Genomic DNA, 13,871 nt, shown 5'->3' on the forward strand with positions numbered 1-13,871 from the left:
TCAGGGGAAAGCAATTCTGGGATCAACCATACCTGGGTTTTATGCTTACACCTGGAGCCCAGTGAGGTATCAACCTCCCCTGAACTTGGACTAAGAATGAGGATGAATTTTTTGCCAAAGAAAATTAGAGTGCTTTTTGAAAAATCAACTAGAGGATCATGAGTAGTTGCCAAAAAAACCTAAATGTCCTCTACAAGAAGACTGACAAAATGAAAACATTTTAAACATATTAGTATGCCTACCTACAAATATCCCTATCTTATTTTCCCCCTACCTCCCAGCATCCAATATATTTTCTCCTCCAATATATTTTTTTAAGTTTCTTTATTTATTTTGAGAGAGAGAGAGAGAGAGAGAGAGAGAGCAGGAGCATGCACAGATGCATGGGGAGGGGCAGAGAGAGAATCCCAAGCAGGATCTGCACTGTCAGCCCAGAACCCATGAACCATGAGACCATGACATGAGCTGAAACCGAGTCAGATGCTCAACTGACTGAGCCACACAAGGTGCCCGTCTCCTCCAACATTTTGTTCTGAAAATTTTCAAACTAGTACAATAAACACCCATATTCCCTTCATCAAGATTAACCAATTGCTAACATTTTGCCACATTTGCTTTATGCTTTATAAACCAGTGAAAAGTTGCAGACATCATTACAACTCACCCCAAAATATTTCTATTCAAATATGTCTCCTAGGGGTGCCTGGGTGGCTCAACTTCAGCTCAGGCCATGATCTCACGGTTTGTGGGTTTGAGCCCTGCGTGGGGCTCTGTGCTGACAGCTAGCTCAGAGCATGGAGCCTGTTTTGGATTCTGTACCTCCCTCTCTCTCTGACCCCTCCCCTACTCACACTGTCTCTCTCTCAGAAATGAATAAAACATTTAAAAAAAATTTTTAATCAAATATGTCTCCTAAAAATGAGAATATTCTCCAATATTATTATATTATCATATCCATAAGATTTAACATTGATTCAACATTATCATATTCCATATTCAGATTATCCTAAATGTTCCAAAAATGTCCTTTTTGGTTTTAAAACCGTGTTTGGATCAAGAAAAACAAACAAGGATGTCATTCATCTTTAGCCTCCTTTAATCCAAAGTAATTCCCCCAAGTTCATGGTATTGGCAATTTTGAAGAGTCCAGATCAATTGAATGTCTCATGTTCTGGATTTCTTTGATTATTTCTTTATTGGATTCAATAAACTTCTGGAAAGATACTACATAGATGAGGTTGTGTATTTCCCAATATATCACATCAGGAAGCACATGATGTCATTGTCTCATTATGAAAGATGTTAATGTTTTGAAGTAGTAGTTACCGGATTTCTTGATTAAGGTAGCATTTGCCAGATCTCTTCATTGAAAGGTACTCTTTCCATTTGTAATTAGGAAGTAATCTGCTGATGACACTTTGAGACCGTATATGTATCCTGCTTCCCAACAACATGTCACTAATGGTCTTAATATTGATTCATAAACTTTACCTGAATTATTACCTTATAGATGGCAAAATGGCAAATTTTTAATTATATTACTCCTTCAACATATATTAAGTAATTCTCTTAACTTCAATGCATTATAATTCATTACTGTCCTTGTTTCATTAGTCCTTTTGATGCTCAAAATATCTCACTCAAAATGGTCAATGGGACTCCTTCAAACTGCTCCTGTGTCTTTTGACATTTCCCTTTCAATTTTTTTTTTTAATTTTTTTTAAATGTTTTTTATTTATTTGTGAGAGAGAGAGAGAGAGAGTCTGAGCAGGGAGGGTCAGAGAGAGAGGAAGACACAGAACCTGAAACTGGCTCCAGGCTCTGAGCTGGCAGTCAGCACAGAGCCAACGTGGGGCTCGAACCCACGAACTGTGAGATCATGACCTGAGCCGAAGTCGGACGCTCAACCGACTGAGCCACCCAGGCGCCCCTCCCTTTCAATTTTTAAACACATCCTTATCTTTCTGGCATGAGATGTACCAGCATCACCTCATTCTTTTCCTACCCCAGACCAGAAGAAGCCATTCCTCCAAGGAGCCCAGGATCTTTTTAGTGGGGAACAGAATTTTAGAAACAAGCTCTTAAGAGCTAGGGTTGAGATCAGGGTTCACCATCTCTAATGACATCACTTACCAGATTAAATCACATCCACTAATGCTTTTTGGAGATTTTTAAAAGACAAATTTTCATTGGCTTTTGCTTTATTTCTGAGCAAGATTGCTCTTTATAAACATCTTTTCAATATTAAGATGCTCTGAGGTTTCAAAACACTGAGACTGTCAATCTAAGCTAGAAGGATTGTACTCAAATAATTATATACACATTTAACTTCATGCTCACATGATCAATGTTCTCTCAGTTTAATGTTCTAGATAACTGGTTGGCAGATGGTAAGTGGGCAGTGTTATGGGTTTGTAATTAGGCTATTAAGGATGACACACGAGAAAACAATTAGAGGAAAAATATTTACCAAAGATTACTTATAATTTTTTCCAAGTGCATTTAAATTCAGCTATAGGAAGAAAAGGTACTTTAAAACAAATACAGAACTTTTACTTTCTCTTATTAATTCTGAATTTGGAGATGTTTTTCTTAAACCTTTTCATTTTTAATTTAGATTCAAGGGTCTAGCAGGCAATTATTGCAACCATGGAAAACTAAACCCAAGTCATGACTACTTTACGTTTGTAGATTGCTTTAGAGTTGACAGAGTGCTTTCCCAGAGTCATTGACTCGTTATGGCACACCTGTGGGGTGGGTGAGATTGCTCTGTCATTATACACAGTTGCCAAGCCCCAGTTTCAAAGGGGGAGAATGAGGACAGGTGTCCAGGACTGTCTCCTTGGTGGAGGGGTGGGGTGTGACACACCATCAGATCCAAGAGTCAACTTGGGAGTTTCTGGGGGATATTTTACTATTTTTGCCAGTCATAATCAAAGTGTCTTGCATAAAGAGGGTGTTCAGTATTCTCCTGTTGGATGAATAAATGTCGTGTTTTCACAGATACATGGCTGGGGACAACATAATGATGCATCTGTGATACACCTGGACTTTTCAAATATAAGGTGCTAGAAAGTTTCATTCAGCAAATGCAAGGGCCATTCCCTATGCCATTCCATGAGCCTCTTGTAGGAACTATGGCTGGGTCAACCAGCCACCTTTAACTGTAGGTGATGATCTCAGTGAAAGCCTCTACAATTGGAATTTTAACTTTGCCGTCAACTTATGGCAGGGTTTGGAAAGTCCATCTTTCATGATTCCTTTCATTTGAAGGTACCAACCCAAACTTCCTGATGCATTTGAACAGAATCATGTGAGGCCCCACTGTATAATTCGAGTTTTTAGGACAAACGAGAAAAGACTTTCTCAGTGTTTTCTGAAAACCAACTTGTCTTCCAAGTCAAGCCCTGGGTGTGGTTCTTTCCCTGTTTTCTGGTCTCCCTGGGAGATTTCAAGAGCTAGAAGAGAGGATGATCCATCCAGTCATCCTTGTCTCTGTCATCACCAGAACTAGAACATTCAGATCGTTATGAAAAGGCTACATGCTTCATTTATTTTCTCTGTTGTCAGTGAGAGGCAAAATAAGACCCCCCTCTCCCCCCCCCCCGCCCTTCTTCCTCTTAGACATGTATGCTAAGAGCCTTTGTGCCAGGGTGTGCCTTACTTGAATGCTTTTTTTTTTCACAGCCCAAGGTGGTGGCTTCCTCCCCACAGTTCAGTGACCCTCACCTGTATGTGTGGAATGTAACAGGCAACAGACTGTTGCACCGAGTGGAAGGGGTGAAGCTGAAAACACGGCCAGCTCAATGCACAGATTTTGTCAGCATCAAAAGACAATTTGAGATGTTGGCAAGAATGAAGGTCACTCACTACAGGTTTGCTCTGGACTGGCCCTCAATCCTTCCCACTGGCAACCTGTCGGTGGTTAACCGACAAGCTCTGAGGTACTACAGGTGTGTGGTCAGTGAGGGGCTGAAGCTCAACATCTCCCCAATGGTCACGCTGTACTATCCGACTCACGCCCACCTGGGTCTCCCCACACCCCTGCTGCACAGCGGGGGATGGCTGAACCCATCCACAGTCCAGGCCTTCCAGGACTACGCTGGGCTGTGCTTCCAGGAGCTGGGAGACCTGGTGAAGCTCTGGATCACCATCAACGAGCCCAACAGGCTGAGTGACATCTACAGCCACACTAGTAACGACACCTACCGGGCAGCCCACCATCTGCTAATTGCCCACGCCCTGGTCTGGCACCTCTACGACAGGCGGCATAGGTCGGTGCAGCACGGGGCCGTGTCGCTGTCTCTGCACTCGGATTGGGCGGAACCTGCCAACCCCTACGCCCACTCGCACTGGCAGGCCGCCGAGCGCTTCCTGCAGTTCGAAATTGCCTGGTTCGCAGAACCCCTCTTCAAGACCGGGGACTACCCGTTGGCCATGAGGGAGTACATCGCCTTCAAGAACAGGCAGGGGCTCTCGCGCTCTACGTTGCCTCGGTTCACGGAGGAGGAGAGGAGGCTGGTCAAGGGCGCGGCGGACTTCTACGCGCTGAACCACTTCACCACCCGGTTCGTGATGCACGCGCGCCAGAATGGCAGCCGCTATGACGCGGACCGGGACGTCCAGTTTCTCCAGGACATCACCTGCCTGAGCTCCCCCGGCCGCCTGGCTGTCATGCCCTGGGGGGAGCGCAAGGTGCTGAAGTGGATCCAGAAGAACTATGGAGACGTGGATGTTTACATCACGGCCAATGGCATTGATGACCAGTCTCTGGAGAATGATGAACTCCGAAAATACTACTTAGAGAAATACATTCAGGAGGCTTTGAAAGGTGAGGTGCGGGGCCATAGCAGATAACAGTGAAATATGACATGACCAGCTATTGTGAACGAAAGAATGAGCGGGGAAAGGCGCATTAATGACAGGGCCTCATTAGGGGAAATTTGGCAAATATATAAAGTTTTTTTTTTTAATTAAATAAAAATAGGTGCACGGTGGCTCCGTTGGCTAAGCATTTGACTTCCGCTGGGGTCATGATGTTAGGGTTGGTGAGTTTGAGCCCCACATGCAGCTCACTGCTGTGGGCACAGAGCCCACTTCAAATCCTCTGTACCCCCTACCCCTCTCTCTCTGCTCCTCCCCTACTTGTATGCTCTCTCAAAAATAAACATTTTCAAAAAATAAAAAATAAAAAAAACATTAAAAAAAATCAACTGAAATCTCACTCTCCCAAAAAAGCACTGTCGGTATTCCGGCATGCATGTGTGCTAGGCATTTTTAGTACAAGTTTTGTATCCATCTTTTTTTTTTAATATCACACTGTTAAGTGTTCCATGTCACTAATTTTACCTTAGTATTATTTTAATGGTTGCTTAATATCCCATCATGGACATACCTTCACATACTTAAGTATTCCTCTGATATGTGGGTTTTGTTTTTTTGGGTTTTTTTAGAGAGAGTGTGCCAGCAGAAAGGGACAGAGAGAGAATCTTAAGCAGGTTCCACACTCAGCTCAGAGCCCATGATGGGAGGCAGGGGTCCTTCATCCCACCACCCTGAGATCATGATCTGAGCAGGAATCCAAAGTCTGATGCTCAACAGCCAGCCACCCAGGCACCTCTGTGTGTGTGTGTGTTTTTTTAATGTTTTATTTGTAGGAGAGAGAGAGAGACAGCGTGAGCAGGGAAGGGTCAGAGAGAGGGAGTGACAGACTCTGAAACAGGCTCCAGGCTCTGGCAGTCAGCACAGAGCCCGACGCGGGGCTCGAACCCACGAACCATGAGATCATGACCTAAGCGAAAGTCGGACGCTTAACCGACTAAGCCACCCAGGCGCCCCACTCTTGTGTGTTTTTTTAATACTAAAAAGTAGGTATCTTTGAATACAAATCTGTGTATTCCTGATTATCTCCCCAAGGACTGCCCACTATAGAATTACTGGGTCTAGTGTTATAAAGAGCAGCTTCTATCCCCCCTCCCCTAGTAAGCTATTTCTCTAATACTATAAAAATGAATTCATCAATTTTATCTATTTTGATGGGACCAAACAGCAGTGTTTGAGAGTATTTATCTCACATACTCTTCCCAGCATTAGCTAGTCATTTTTTATGATTTAAAATATTGATAATAAATTTTCTGAAGCAGCAAAAAGATCCCAGAAATACATTTACTGAGCACCTAATAAAGGCAGAAACTGCTCTAGGCACTATATTACCACTCAACAAAATAAAGATTACTGTCCTCAGGAAGCCTGTATTTTTGTGGGCTGAGAGTTAACAGATAAGACACAGAGTATCAGAGGCAAAAAGTTCTATAAAGAAAACACAACAGGGAAGAGGGAAAAGGGGCCCGGGAGTGGGGTTTAGGAGTGGTTACAATTCTAAAGCATGGTTAGGGAAGTCTTCAGAGACCTGGAGGAACAAGGCAGCAAACCTGTGCAGTTATCTGTGAAGTGTTCCAGGTGAGAGAAGACCAAATGCAAAAATCCCAATGTGGGGGCATGCTTGGCCTGTTTGAGGTTCAAGAAAGTCATAGTGGTTGAAGAATGAGCAAGGGTACCGGTAAAGCAATTAAAGTCAAGGAAGTAAAAGAGGCATATCAGGCATAAACCATTGTTAAGAACTGTGGCTCTTACTCTGGGATAGACAGGCTATTTAAAGTTTTAAACAGAAGGGGGACATGATCTAACTCATTCTTAAAAGAATCAACTCTGGCTACTCTTTTTTTTTTTTTTTCCTTCTTCTACAGTGAATACACTCTAAAGGAACAACAGAATCAGGGAGGGTTGGAATCTAAATAAGGAATAATGAGTGATTGGATTATAGAGTGGGGATGGTGAGAAGTGGCTAGGTTCTGGATTTATTTTGAAGGTAAAGTTAACAGGCTTGGATGGGCGATGTGAGAAGAGTGAAGATTGAAATCTGTTCTGGTTTGAGCAACTAAAGGGTGAGTGGCCATTTACCAGGTCAGGGAGACGGACAATAGGTTTTTGGAGAGTTGTTTGGTGTTGCACAGGTTAAATTTTGAGATGTCTATTAGATACCCAATTAGAGATGTCAAATAGGCTAACTGGAGTTTCAGGTTCAGGTCTGGGGCTGAGATACAAATTTGGGAGTTAAGAGCCAGAATGGTATTTAAAAATAATAAGGCTGGATGGTATCACTAAGGGAGCAAGCATAGAGGACTGAACCCTGGGACATTTCAACATTCAGAGGTCAGAGAGAAGAGAAACCAGTGAAGGAGTGAATAGGAGGCAGCACTTTTCACTAGAGGGTGTGCAATCAAGGGTGTTTTTGCTTTAGATACTTGAAGTTATAGCATGCTTATATGGAAATGAACCAACAGTGAGGGGAAATATCTGAGAGAAGAGAACAGATGGAGAGATGTCCTTGACTAAATAGGAGGGAATAAAGTTTGTGTGCAAGAGTCAGCCTCTTCCAGGAGTATGGACAGGACATCCACAGCAACAGAAGTATGACAGTAGGCAGATATAGCTGTGGGAGTTTGAAGAATTCTCTGAGTATGTTTTTCAGTGAAATAGGAAGGCAGGCCATCCCTTCAAAGCAAGATGACAGAGGTGCTGTATGTGTGAGGAGGCAGAGGTATGAAACAGCCAAGCAAGTAGACTAGGGGGGAACTAAGTTTGGTGTTTGGGCAGCACCAAGAGCACATCTGAGGTCTGAAATCAGGCAAATAGGTAAGATTTTTCTGCTTGTGATCAAGTGAACACAGTGTCAGTAAGTCCGTTTCCACCTTCATGGCTCCAATTAGTAAATGTGCTTTTGTACCCCCTCCCCCCCTTCCAGGAGTTTTTGTATCATGGATCAAAGTTTTACTTCAAATTTTTAAGAACTTAATTACACATATTTTCATGTTCACCAATCATGAAAGAATGTCAAAAAAAAACCCTTTAATGACAATCACTACTTTTTTTTATGGGTATGAGTTTAGCTTATTTCAGTGGAAACTAAATTCTTACTCAAAGATATTTTATAGTCCATTTGTGATTAATGTTTATTTCTGATATTTTTCAGCACACCTGATTGATAAAGTCAAAATCAAAGGCTATTATGCATTTAAACTAACTGAAGAAAAATCTAAACCCAGATTTGGATTCTTCACGTCTGAATTCAAAGCTAAGTCCTCAGTTCAGCTTTACAACAAACTGATCAGCAACGGAGGCTTCCCTTCTGAGAACCCTAGTCCCAGATGCAGTCAGACTCCAAGAAACACAGAGTGCATTGTCTGCTTATTTCTTGTGCAAAAGAAGCCACTGATTTTCTTTGGTTGTTGCTTCTTCTCCACCCTGGTTCTACTTTTATCAATTACCATTTTTCATAAGCGAAAGAGAAGAAAAATTTGGAAAGCAAAGAACTTACAACACATACCATTAAAGTAAGGACACAGAGAGTTCTTAGTGAAACTGATCCTATTTCTGTCTGCATGATAGACAGTTTAAAAATTCACTCCGGTTTCATATACTGGTAACTTATAGAAGAAATACCTATATTGTAAAAAAGACAATTTGAAATACTGGTGGCAACCAAGTGATGACAATCGAGGTCTCTGTTGTGTAGGTCAAATGAATTTTCCCTTAAGTGTTGACATCACTGAATCCAATTCTTGGATATGAAGGTAAAGGCTTTACCCAGACAGTAAGCTAGGATTATCTGATACACTGCTTCATAAAGCTTAACGAGCTGTTTTCTATCATTCTTTTCTAAATACCAATAGCTACATTTAACAAATTATTTTGAAAAAAGTTCAACTTTGGTTAGACTCCACAGCAGAAATTTTAAAACTCTTAACACTGGATAGTCAGTGACTCTTCTGCCACTTCAAAGGAAGTGCTTTTCCCGTTTAGAAAACCACAGTAGATGAGTAGTGCTCATTTATCATCAATTACAGCATAGACTCAAGCCCATTGATCCTAGTTTTTCTCAAGAGAAGTAAGTTATCATTTACAAAATATAGAATTTTGTGGGGTCTCTTCTCGTACCAAATCCAATTTCTTAAAAACACATAACTTCTGTAACTCATCTCATGGAAAGGTCACAGGACTAAGATTAAGGAGAGCTAGACTCACTTGCCTGTTCAGCCTCACAGTACTCAGACTCATTTAGACAAACTGACAGCATTCTTCCTCGCTTGATTTTTGTGGGGTGACAAGATCTTACATACTTTGGAAAGTTAAACATTTTAAAAAGATGTCAAGTTTTATTATCATCAAAGGACCCTATTAGTCTGTAGACTTGGCTCTCTCCTGAGCTCCAGTTCTGACACCATGTGAACATAGGGAACCTCTCAAAGAGATTTAGAATGCAGCTGTTATTCTGACCTTGCAACTGTGCTGCTTTGGATACATAATGTTGATGGTCTGAATGATTTAAAACTTTTTTCATTGTACCTTTTGAAGCTGGGAGTAAGTAAATTCTTAGATCTGAACTAGGAGTTTGACTTTAACTCCATGCTTAAGATTTGTTGTGTATTCTAAACCTGAATGTAAACCCATTCTTTAGTCAACATTTAAATCATCACCCATTACACATAGTAGCTAATTAATCACTGTCCCCACTCTCCACGAACCAAGTCAAAGGGAAGCTTTTTTTGTTCAAAAAGCCTTGGTAGGAAACTACCCTAAATTAAGGCAATTGCAACTGTTTTCCAGGTCCACCTATGTCAGAAGCTAAATTTTAAATGGAATTGAGATTCTAACTGATAATGAATAGCAGTTTCAAAGATACTGTAATGAGAGAACACAATTGGTCAAATAAATGCCAAAGTGACAGGAAATAAATTTGCTTTTTGGCTGGCCAAATTTAAACAGTAAATTTTGTTTTATTCTCCTTGCCCCCACCGCATCCCCTCTCCCACCTTTGGCAACTTTTAGATTATGCTTGTTTTCAATTTTTTTTTTTTTATTTCCTCATTGAAAACTAAGTGGGCCTAAGGCTATCCATAATTACAACTGGTTGTTCTAATGTTCACTATGTGGAAAGAATGTCATTTAAAAGAAATCACTTGGCTGGATTCCACTCCCCTTTGTGACAGAGATTCACAGACCCCAAAGTTCCAGTGAATATTCTAAGTATTTGAACTTACCAACTTTTAAACCTCTCTTTAACATTCAACATCTTGAAAAGGGAATGCACACCCAGTATTAGGAATAACAAAAGATTTAGAATTAAATTTAGGTTTTGCCTTCCTGGGGTCTACTTTGTGCTCTTTGATCTAAAAGTACCTTGGAGATTATTTGTCTCCATTGATCTTAGGGTTTAGGAATCAGGCTCTGTGTTCTCAGCAGGGAGCCTGCTTGGGATTCTCTCTGCCTCTCCCACCCTGCTCAGTCCCTTTCTCTCTCAAAATAAACATTAAAAAGATTATCTTGGATTTATAGTTAACCTTCACTACTTTAGGTCTTTACAACTTAAAATTTATGTCCTTTTGCAATCTTGTTGCTTTGCCAGAAGCTGCCCCCCCCACTCCCACCCAAATAGTCAAGTCCTTAAACCAATGCTTACAGTCCTAATACCTAGGAATCATTTTACTAGTCTTTAAACCACCACCATACAAGAATCCTTAGGTAGATATTTAATCTAAATCATGATCAATTAGACTTTTCAGATTTATCCCAAACTCATTTAAGAATTGAAGTATCATTTGAAACTGCTGAGAGCTTTTGAGAAGATCTTCAGAATTTAAGCCTGAGACTTGCTGCGGGGGAGGGGGGAGTGCGGGAATCATCCTTAAAATCTAATTAACTTGTGCTATATTTTGTGTGTGCTAGTAGTTTGTGTATTCAATCTAACAACCCTGTCTCTCACCAAGTCTGGTTTATCTGGAAAATATTACAACATAACTATGTTGTTTAAAGATTCTCTGTAAAAAGGTAGTCAGTACATCTTGACTGTTTAATTCTCAATGTAATTTACTCCAAATAAACAGTTTATGCTGATTACTTACATTCAACTAACAGTCGGCTCAATTTTAAGGACTATAGAATATGAATAGGTCTGGTGTTTAATTGGGTTCTGCCTAACACTGCCCCTGCCCATCCTCCCAAGCTGTGTGCATACTGGAGAACTTTCTTCAGAGTATGTTTTCTCATTATAAAATGTGGTTATCTAGTCCTCAAAGTTGGGAAAGTAACACACAAGTCCCTTCATCCATTGTAGGCCCAGAAGACAATGCAAGTCTTCCTGGGGAGAGAACTAGACTTTCCTTTACCACATCCAACTTAAGAGAAATCAGTTCTTAGCTACAACCAGCCTCCAAATGTTATCTTGTGGTCTCACCCATATCAATCCACTTCACTCTGTGAGAAATTACATTTACTCCCATTGCTGCTACCACTGCATATACAATGACACTCTCAATATGAACACCTCTATCCCTCTAAAATATTGTCATTTGAGAACTTTCTCCTCAAACTTCAAAATAAGCTTTAAATCCTCAATACCTTCTAAAACATTGCTTTCCAGTCCCGTTGGTGTTACTATATCTGTAACTTTAATCTCCCTGTCAATCCAGATACCATTTACTTAGCAAATAGCAATGTGGTAGGCATTATTGTTCTAGGTATTTGGAATATCCCAGAGAGAAAAGATCCATCTTCACAAAGGTTACATTTTAACAGGGAAAAAAAGTGTACAATCCATACATAAATAGACTATATTACATTATAAATGCTATGAACAAAAACAAGCAGAGGATATGTAGGTTTAAGACAGGGATGAGGAGTGAGCACAACAGGGTGATCAATGCAGGCTTCACTGAAAATGCTGGACTATAAAAAAATCTTTTAATGTTTATTTTTGAAAGATAGTGTGAACAGAAGGCAGCAGAGACACACACACACACTCTCTTTCTCTCTCTCTGAAGGCTCCAAGGTCTGAGCTATCAGCACAGAGCCCAACGTGGGGCTCAAACTCACAAACCAGGAGATCATGACCTGAGCCAAGGTCAGACACTTAACCAACTGAGAGACACCCAGGTGCCCTGAAAACGTTTTGACTATAGACTTGAAGGTTAAGTTGCCACTCCAAAGAGAAAAGATCTTCCAGGGGGAAAGACAACTCAAATGCATTGAGGAACAGGAAGGTCAGTTCAGCCAGTCTATCAGAAAGGTTATTAGGAAGTTGAGTTTGAAAAAAGCATTCTGGTTACTGCTGAAAAGAGGAGAGGAGCAAAGCTAACCAGTTAAAAAGCTATTATACTACACACACACACCCCCATGTAAAGGGTTTTATTTCCTACATTATAAAAAAAATTTCAAAACTTTATAGTAGTAGACAGAATGAATCCCCATTGTTCAGTTTCAACAAGTATCAATTTACAGGCAGTTTCACTTAGAAACCCCATCCAATGCCCTCCCCAAAGCCACTTTAAATATTCCAAAGCAAACTATACTTGATCACTCCACTTTTAGTTCTTAAAAAGCTATCAGTAAACCAAAGATCAACTACTTAAAATAAAAAACCCAGTTGTTTCCTTTGAAATCAAGATCTGAATAGGAAGGCCTAAGTGGTTCAGTCAGCATCTGACTTTGGCAGCTCAGTCTCATGGTTTGTTAATTCAAGCCCCACATCTGCCTGTGCGGACAGCTCAGAGCTTGAAGCCTGCTTAGGGTTCTGTCACCCTATAGGAATTTGAGAGAGAAAAAAAAAAATCTAGTAACAGTAATGTGCAAAAAAACCCAAAAACCAAAAATTCTATAGGATTCTGGGTCTCCCTCTCTGGCCCTCCCTTGCTTATGCTCTCTCAAAAAAATAAATAAATAAGGATCCAAGATCCATACATTCCAAACAGTTGCTTTTTCTTAATTTCTCTTTAGAGATTTTAAGTAACCTCTATACCCAGCATGAGGCTCAAAATCACAACCACAAGATCAAGAGTTGTGTGTTCTATCAACTGAATTTTTTTTTTTAAAGATCAAGAGTTGTGTATTCTATCAACTGAATTTTTTTTTTAATGTTCTATTTATTTCTAGGAGAGAGAGAGACAGCGTGAGCAGGGGAGGGTCAGAGAAAGAGGGAGTCACAGACTGAAACAGGCTCCAGGCTCTGAGCAGACAGTCAGCACAGAGCCCAAAGCGGGGCACGAACCCACAAACCGAAAGATCATGACCTAAGCGAAAGTTGGACGCTTAACCGACTAAGCCACCCAGGCGCCCCACAACTGCATTAATAAGAGGTGCCCCCTCTTATTCTAAGTCCTTGAATATACATTACACTTTGAAAGCAGTCTACTCTTCTGATGGATTTAATGGTGTAGTTGACAAGAGGAATCAAGAGTGAACGCTGTTGTTTTGTCTGAGAAATCAGAAGATGGGAGTTTCTATCAAATGAGATGGGGAAAACAGCAGAAGAGGTTGTGGGGGTAACCTTGCTAAGTTAAAGAGAGCCTAGTATAGGGGCGCCTGGGTGGCTCAGTTACGCATCCAACTTCAGCTCAGGTCATGATCTCTCTGTTCGTGGGTTCGAGCCCCACGTCGGGCTCTGTGCTCAGAGCCTGGACCTGTTTCAGATTGTCTCCCTCTCTCTGACCATGCCCTGCTCACACTGTCTCTCTCAGAAATAAAACAAAAAACAAAAAAAAAGTCTAGTATAGTAACATTTAAAGTGTGACACAATTAGGAGATTATGGGTTATCAGTTTCTAAAAATATCAAGGACTAGCATATGGGAGTAAATGGCTGAGGTAGGGTAGTCGGGCAAAGGGGAGAGACAGAGAGGATCTTAGACACAACCACCATTTACTTATCATGAACACAAATTAACCTTACTAAGGCTTATCACTTTGCTCCATTCTTTAGCTGTTTTACGTAGTTACTGGTACAAATGATTCAAGAATATTTACCTCACAATATTCAAGT

At 40.8% G+C, this 13,871-nt stretch overlaps 1 protein-coding gene across 1 annotated transcript in view; it reads left to right on the forward strand.

Moving 5' to 3' along the window:
- KLB (klotho beta) overlaps positions 1-8,421 on the forward strand; it is a 35,280-nt gene extending 26,859 nt beyond the window's left edge. The window contains 2 exon segments of the mRNA XM_039226986.1: positions 3,688-4,831; positions 8,033-8,421. Coding sequence (XP_039082917.1) covers positions 3,688-4,831; positions 8,033-8,397 — 1,509 coding nt within the window. The 3' untranslated portion in view covers positions 8,398-8,421.
- The last annotated feature ends 5,450 nt before the right edge of the window (positions 8,422-13,871 follow it).

Source organism: Hyaena hyaena, unplaced genomic scaffold, assembly GCF_003009895.1.
Source record: "Hyaena hyaena isolate Hyena2069 unplaced genomic scaffold, ASM300989v1 scaffold_24, whole genome shotgun sequence".
NCBI lineage: Eukaryota > Metazoa > Chordata > Mammalia > Carnivora > Hyaenidae > Hyaena > Hyaena hyaena.